Source organism: Saccostrea echinata, unplaced genomic scaffold (assembly GCF_033153115.1).
Source record: "Saccostrea echinata isolate AGI-Se365-2 ecotype Australia unplaced genomic scaffold, CSIRO_AGI_Sech_v1 ptg000047l, whole genome shotgun sequence".
Lineage (NCBI taxonomy): Eukaryota > Metazoa > Mollusca > Bivalvia > Ostreida > Ostreidae > Saccostrea > Saccostrea echinata.
In genome coordinates, this window is record NW_026889796.1 from 11,100,946 (window position 1) to 11,109,460 (window position 8,515).

The following is an 8,515-nucleotide window of genomic DNA, read 5'->3' on the forward strand; positions in this document are numbered from 1 at the left end:
GCTTTGACAATTTTTTTTTTTCCTTTTCAGCTCCCTTTACAGCTTGATAAGGCGATGAAAATTGTTGGCACAAATGATAGGGAGCAGTAACAGGATTTCTTTATACAGTTGGTGAATTTTATTTTCTATTTACAAAATAAAAGTCAGAATGATATATAGAAAATAGTACAAACACTTTTCTACCTTACATTCTGTATCAGCCCAAGACATAAATGTCAGTCGAGGACCGAGTAGCAATTTCCAGACCCAGGGGGTAGAGTGGGACCACAATAGGGGATCAAAGTTTTACATGTGAACATACATAGGAAAAAATCTTTTTAAAAAAAATTCACAAACAGCAATATCATAATTAATGATATAAGTATTCACACATTTTCAAGTACTGCAGATTCAAGTTTGCTCAAATTATTGCCCCAGGCATAGGATGGGGCCACAAAAGGGGATCAAAGTTTTACATAGGAATATATTGAGAAAATAATCTTTTAAAAATTACCTCAAAAGAGATATATCTTGATTAAAAATATGAGCATTCACACATCTTCATGTAGTGCAGATTCAAGTTTGTTCAAATTATGACCCCCAGGCATGGGATGGGACCACAAAAGGGGATAAAACTTTTACGAGGAAAAAATCTCATATAAAATTTTCCTCAGGACAGTAATATTATTTTAAATGATATTAGTATTCAAAAATATCTGCAGGTAGTACTGATCCAAATTTGTTCAAATCATGCACCCCAGGAGTAGAGTGAGGTCAAACTGGAGGAAAGGTGATTTCAAACAAAATATATAGGAAAAACAATTCCTTGAAAATCCTCTGAAGAAGAGCAGGGCCATGATTAGTGAATTTTAATATGCACGCATTCTCTGGTGTTGCTATTCAATTTCGTTAAAATCTTGGCCCCACCCCACCCACCAGCGGTAGGGGCACTATGGGTGATGAAGGTTAAACATAGTAATAAATAAGAAAAAAATCATATCGTTTTGTCAAAGCAAAAGAAAAATTAGATATACATGAGAGACAAGTATAAACTAACTAGAAGCTACAAATTGTTTTCAAAACTTTTTATCCAAAATATTTTGAATTTTACGTGTGTTTCAAAAAATGTGAGACAGCTAAATATATTTTGTTTTTGCAAGCAAAAGCATATCTCACCCCGAGATGATAACCCTTCTTTTCAAGCCGTCAGTGGTTATTTTGAATATTGCACACATTTGGTGATTATTCTTGATGTAAATCATGAAGATTGCCGAAGCCTTCTGTGGGAACTCATGCAGACAAAATTGGGTGGAACAATAAAATGTCTCCCGATTTAATTCGAGATGACATATTTATAAATACTAAGTTTCAAAAAAATATTTTAAAATATTTAAATTCTTATTTTTATTCATGGAAGTGGGGCATGCGAAGGTAAAGATAATGTTCTGATTATCTTTTTTTTCGAAGATTATCAAAATCCTCGGGCTACCGACATTCCACTTCGTAGAAATTGAAACCAGTGTAATTCGTTCAGGTTTTTTCATGTATACATTAAAGAGAAAGGAAAATAAGCTGAGTTAAAGGACCTTCGCACCGGCTTAATCCGATTTTACTATCATTGATCAATCAGCATTCTTCATGTCCTTTAGAAGATTCAAAAGAATTTTGTTTGATATGTTGATAAATTACTTATGTTAATGAAAACATGTATCAATTACCGATTTGTAAGGACATATCATACAAACTTTTACCAAAATACCTTGATCATAAGAACTTAAATCATGATTATATGAGTAAAATAAATAAGTTTAACCGCATAGATTTTAACTTTTCATTGTAAGTTTTACAATAATGTGATTTCAAGTAACAAAAAATTGTGTAAATTAATAAAGAGGTGGCAGAAAGGAATAATTTTGAACATCTTAGAAAGTTTCAATTTCTTGATATTTTAGAAATTTCATAATTGCATAATTAACAACCAAAATAGGTTCAAAAATAAATACCAAACCAGGCATTCATGCAGTTTTTTTTTTTTTTTTTTTTTTTTGTTTGTTTTTTTTTTCATCATCTGTCCTTACAAAAAGAGTTTTTAACAAAGAAAAATCCTGATCAAAAGGAAAATAAATGATTCATAATTATATAAATTATATATCCGATGTATCAAATCAATTTCGAAATGAATAAAATATCAGAGGACGAAATCGAAAAAAAAAGAAGAAATTCTTATTTGTCTAAAGAATGTAAGAAAGGTCAGATGTTTAGTGACATATGAACTGAGAACAAAACCTGCAAAAATCAACTCAATTGCAAATGTCAATAACATTAAAATGAAAACCGAATTCGAATTTCATTTTTTTTATTCGTCTGAAAGTTTTCTCAGAGATGTATAAAATTGTTAACTTAAAAAAAAACTCAATTCAATGTTCAATTCTCTTTCTCACTCACAAAAGAAAATTCAGTGATTAATTTTGAAAATATGCTATAAATATACTTGATATTCAACAGACTTTGTAAAAGTGGTCATCTGTTCTACATGTAAAAAGAAAAATAACAGTCATGATAAATTAGGATAACTACATCACAATAATGGTCCAAAATGTTATATGAGAAGGCTCCGAAATTAAACAAACCAATAATCTACATTTCATATATGTTTGCTTCTAATATTTCCAAATTTTTCCTCAAAAATCTCCTGTAAAAGGTGTCGAAATCCCATACACTTTTAATAATTCATATGTAACATGCATGTAATAAATATAAATAAACAGATGACTCTATGATGGTAAAGTGACTTTGATTAATTAAACTTTACGAAATGCAAGGTCGCTATGTTTATTGTGGAAATAATTTCATTTCTGATGTCTTCCAGATTTTCTTGTGTCGATCAGCTCAATAATAACAGCATTATCCTCCGAATATTCTACAAGAAAATGAGATCAGTAAAAAAAATGTAAAAATGAATTACTTGCACTTTTTAATGTTTATGATGTAATCATAAAAAGTTACAATCAAAAATCAGATATTCCCCGAAGCGCAATTTTAATGTTAAGGTCTTTCGCGATATACATTTATTTCATGCGCTTGCTCAAAAGATCAAATTACTCTCAAATAGTCTAATTAATTTAGAGGCCGCGTTCGATATAGTACACCTATGTTGAATCATACGTACATGTATGTGGTTTGAATACAGATAACAATTCAATGTTAAAAATGCTTGTTGATGACTTGTCAATACCTTTCAAATGCTCAAAAGTTTTGAGAATTTTCTCTTTTAGCTCGGAATGTTCGTCTCTTGAGCCCTTCCAGAGCAATTGTAAATAAATCTGCTCAAAGGTTGACGGCATCATCAAAGAAACCTATATGAAGGAAAATAGAATTCTAGCAGAATCTTTCTTAAACTCCATACTGTGTAAAACACTATGTGAAAATAAAAAAATATATATAAATTGTGTTTCTTAGTTGAATTCCTTGCAAACTGCCTCATACATGTAAGCATTTTGTGTTGACAGTACTAGTAAGTTGACTTCACAGCAGATGCTTTTGGCCAAATTCTTAAAACTTTAACAATCAAAGCACCATTTCAAAAAAGGAATGACATGGAGAAAAAAATCTTCACTTGTTTTGTCGAATCCAAAGCCTATACTTACATTTTCATCTAATAGTCTTTATTCAGTGCAAAATCTTAGTTTCAAACCAAATGCTATCCAATTAATCGTTTTATCAATATCAAATATAACAAGGGGCGAATGGGCCTTGACAGTCACCCAAATATGATGAGTTTTTCAGGCCATGAGCACTTGAGAACGAGAACTGGTCTGGACTCTTGTGCCAAAAGTTATCCAGTTTGGTGATGACTCTGTAACTATTATCATTTTTATGCAATGGTCTACTAGACGTTCAAGAGTAAAGAAGATAATTTCAACATATGACCAACGTAGCCGCACCCTGAAATACGATCCGTGATCCCAGGAGGCCTCAGTTATATATTTTTTGCTAATTATAATCATGCAAACAAATTGCTTACTACATGTCCTTGAGTAAAGTAAAGAGGACGACTATCAGAGATGCATGTTATTTACTTTCAATATATGACTAATTCAGTACCCCCCTGCGCTCTGAACCTTTGACCAAGGGCTATAACATTTAATTTTTGATAAAGGGCTCATTATAAAGTACAAAGAAAGAAACTTCTAGTATGCCAGATTTACATCAGTAAACAAGATGTTCAAAGGTGTAACGTATTTCAATATATGATCACTAAGCCCCACCACAGGGTCTGAATGCTTTACCCAGGAGCCATTAATTTATAATTTCATTAAGGCTGAAGTACACATTGTAATCAAGCAAACAATTTGCCCTGATACATGTCCATGGGTAAAGAAAAAGTTGAAATATTTTTTTTTCAATATGCATAACCAGCTTAGCCCTTCGCTTGTTGCGTCTTGAACCATGGGCCAGGGGGCCATGAATTTCACAAAGGAAAAGGGCTAAATGTTTATTATAACCATGATAATCATGCAAATAAGTTATCTCGTAAATGCCCATAATTAAAGAAAAGTATTCTCAAATGTGTCATGAATTGCAATATATGAAAAATTAGCCCCACTCTGAGGCCTGAACGCTGGGGCAAGAGAATATCACTTTTAGGATTTGAATGAAGCTTATGCACTCATTATAAATTCAAAAATTTAGCAAAATTGGTTAATGGTGGTTTAACAGTTTGAGAGAAGAAGCTGGAAATGAAAAGCCTACGACCGACGCACAACAAAAACGATGCATGACGGCGGACAAAAACAGAAAGCAATTGGTCACCTGGGCGATTTAGTTGACCGAAATAAGCTCATGGTCTGGCTGTTCTTGAGAAGATTTTTAAACAATTTAGCTATATTTCTCATGTTAAACTTGACCATTTATTGTGGATCCATCCATAGCCGGAGGGCCAATGGATGCTCGGATATTAATATGACTAACCCTGCTGTTCTGGAAAGACGATTTTAAAACTTTTTTCTTATATACAGACTTATGTAAAACTTTGATCCCATACTGTGGTTCCACCGAACTCCGAAGTGGCCATGATTTGAACCAATTTGAAATTAAACTATGTAAGGGGCTTTCACATCAGTTTCATATTATCTGGCATAGTGGTTCTTGAGAAGATTTTTAAATTTTAAATTTCATTATATTTTAATTATTTCCTCTTGAGAGACGGTCGTGTCCATTCATTAAAAAAATCTAATCCCTTTAACCAAAGTTGCTTTATAGCAAATTTGCTTCAATTTGGCACAGTGTTTCAGGAGAAAAATTAAGCTCGTCGCACAATGGACAAATACGGACAAAATTAGATAGCAATAACAAGGGAGAATCTTTAAATATAATTCAAGGGTATTTAATTTACAAGAGTTTAAGAAATGTTTCTCCACAAAAATATTCAATAGCTTAGTATTTTATTAATAAATGAAATTAAAATTACCTCATTTTCTTTTACTTTCACAGCCCCTTTAGTCCAATGAAAAAAGTACACCTTATCCATGGGATTTTTGTCTTTATTTCCGTAGTTAAAAGTTAAATCCTGGTAATTAAAGACCGTTGATAATATAAATATTAAAGCTAAATAAATGTTACCAGAAGCAAAAACCGATTATTTATGATATTTATGAATTTACTTAATGAAAGAGAAAATATTTACTTCCAGGAGAGGAAATTTAAAAACACTGTCTTTTATCCAGTTCTTTTCATTTATGTGAATGAAATGTTGTTTGAATAAACAAATCAATTGAATTTAGTGACATACACACTACATTACCTGGATTTCGAACATCTCGAGCTCTTTTTCATCTTGATCAAGACTATCCTTTAGTTTCTTTTCCATCCATTTTTTTAGGTTCAATATAGCATCCTTTTCCTAAAATCAATGATGTATACATTACGATGCTTGTTTCTAAGAACATATAGGAGTAATATTTCTACTATTTGAATGCACTATAAAGTCGCAGATAAAATTTAAAAAAAATACCTTCAATCAAAAGAAAAGTAATATTATTTCATTTAATGATGGATGCAAAAGATTCAATAAATGTTTTATCTTGTGTAGACTTAAAGTATTCATTTGGGTAAACCAAGCAATTTACCATTACCTTTGCTTTCTAAACATTTTAAAGACTATATTTTTATCAATTCACAGCTTAATACTATGTAAATCCCTATTGTATTTCAGATGTTTTGCCAAAGTCTTTTGTACATTAATATTCCCACAAAAGAATACATCATACGTGCCTGTTATACGAATTAATGATTGATTGTATGTTGTTTTACGCCCCATTCGAGAATTTTTCACTCATATAGAGACGTCACCATATACCGGTGAAGGGCTTCAAATTTTGACCTTTACTCGGCACTTAGGGCCATTGAGCAGTGAGGGATCTTTATCGTGCCAACGCCTGCCGTGACACGGGGCCTCGGTTTTTAAGGTCTCATCCGAAGGACCCGCAACTTTCACTTCAAAGTGCCGAGCGCATGGCGAAGGAACAGTTGCTACCCATTTTTTATCGACTTAGGTCAGTCGCGGCCGAGATTCGAACTCACGACCTCCCGATCACGAAGCGAGCGCTCTACCGACTGAGCTACCGTGAACGGTCGTTATACGAATTAAAAAACATTTATTTCAAAGTTCTCATCTTTAAATTTTGTCACCTTCACACTTTAAAACAAGTTTTTCTATAGTATATAGTGAAGATTTTATGAAACTATCTGTCATATACAGAGTACAGTCCCTGAAACGTTCTACTTTCCCACTTGAACGGTGAGCGAACGGTGAACGAACGGTGAACGAACGCTGAACGAACGCAGAGCGAACGGTGAGTGAACGAAGAGTGAACGCTGAACGCAACTTGGTGAACGAAGAGTGAACGGTGAACGGTGAGCGAACGCAGAACGCGAACGGAGCGCGAACGCGAGCGCAAAGTGAACGCTGAACGCACGGTGAACGCAAAGTGAACGCAAAGTGAACGATTTTTTCGGAATTTCTCGGGTGTTTTCCTTATACTGTACTTATCCCGTAATCACATGAGAATAATTAATTTAATCGGTGAATAAATCTTTTTGTATTAACATTACCAGATTAGTTAATATCGTGCACTTTTTCTTTTGTTGAAAAGCAGTAAAAAAAACCTATATGGACATCCACTGTACATTTGATGCATCATATATACAGTACATGTACATGTAAACGTATAAATGTACCTTGGTATTTCTTACAAGATAAACGTGTACTTGTGTATTTTAGGCGCCGTTAAATATGTCCTTCGAGAAGAAAAATATTTAGCAAATAAATAAAAAATTAGCAATAAATGTTAATGGTAAGAAAAATATTTTTTTTATTTTTTATTTATTTATTTATTTTTTTTAATTAATTAATTTATTTATTTATTTATTTATTTTATTTTATTTTTTTTTTACATTTTATCGATAATTCAAGAAGTTGCGCGGAGTGGTTGACGACGATTTTTCATTTTATTACATTAAAACTAAAGAGGGACGTCATTATATTCCCTTTTGAATTACTGTAAGTGTTGTGCGTAAATTTAAGTGTATCAGTAATTACATGTAACATACAATCATATTCATCAATAAAAATACTTATACACCTTTATGTTTATATTTTTGGAATCCAGAATGCAGTTTTATTTATTCTGTCATATATTGTTTTAGAATTTTTTTTTTTTTTTTTTTAATGAATTGTTCAAGAATGAGTATAATTTAATATCACTGATATATGTTTCTGGCCAAATCCTTTGAAAATATTTACCGGTTGCCGGTGAAGCAAACGTAATCGTTAATTCCATTTTCGACTTCCATATTTCTTAATATATACCTTCAATATAAAAAGCAAGCAAATCATTTTGCTCATTGATAAAATATACATTTAGCTACCAGTTCTTTCAACTTACATATTACAGATATTTTCCTTATTTTACAAAAGCAATGAATACTATGGGGTTTTCATAGCAAATAAATTAAAATAATTTACAATTATGTTATATATATTATGTGTTATAACTTCATATCAAAAGACGCATACTCTGTGTAATTTACCAAAGCTCTAAAGTTGCACAAAAACTAATTACATGTCCAATGTTTACCAAACGGGAGAATTAAATAAAATGTGTGTGTCAAGAAAATGGTTGTGGAATGAGCGCTGCAATGCTAGGCATGGCTTCAAAATTTACGGGCTCTGCTGTAGAGGGATATGTGTAATAAACAAACACCCTCAGTACTCCAAACGAGGACGAGAAATCTACCTTAAACAAACAACAGAAGGAAAAGGTATTCCATGTCAACATGTCAACGGTGGAAAAGGTCTCCTAAAACAGTATAAAAGAACTTGATTTTGAGACTTTTACTATACCACAACCAGCGACAACAACCCACGTACATGTAAGTACAAAATTATTATTATTATAATTATTGTAACTCTAGAAAATTTTTGAAAACACAGTTCAACTTTGACAGAGATAGGAAATAAATATTTCAGATTCTA

The 8,515-nt window shown here is 32.1% G+C and overlaps 1 protein-coding gene across 1 annotated transcript; it reads right to left on the bottom strand.

Moving 5' to 3' along the window:
- Positions 1 to 2,371: 2,371 nt before the first annotated feature.
- LOC133202426 (deoxynucleoside triphosphate triphosphohydrolase SAMHD1-like) lies at positions 2,372 to 5,883 on the bottom strand. The gene is made up of 4 exons (XM_061338244.1): positions 5,783 to 5,883; positions 5,450 to 5,548; positions 3,215 to 3,335; positions 2,372 to 2,899 (listed from the first exon to the last, which is right to left on the bottom strand). The coding sequence occupies exons 1-4, from the start codon at positions 5,846 to 5,848 to the stop codon at positions 2,829 to 2,831; spliced, it is 357 nt and encodes a 118-aa protein (XP_061194228.1). The 5' UTR covers positions 5,849 to 5,883; the 3' UTR covers positions 2,372 to 2,828.
- Between the last annotated feature and the right edge of the window lie 2,632 nt (positions 5,884 to 8,515).

Bases quoted from the DNA above. Each gene is read 5' to 3' on its own strand.
- LOC133202426 (XM_061338244.1), bottom strand. From the start codon at position 5,848: ATGGAAAAGAAACTAAAGGATAGTCTTGATCAAGATGAAAAAGAGCTC. The intron at 3,336-5,449 runs GTAATTTTAATT...TCCTTCATATAG, and splicing joins TGAAAGTAAAAGAAAATGAG to GTTTCTTTGATGATGCCGTC. The intron at 2,900-3,214 runs GTATTGACAAGT...ATTTTCTTGTAG, and splicing joins AACTTTTGAGCATTTGAAAG to AATATTCGGAGGATAATGCT.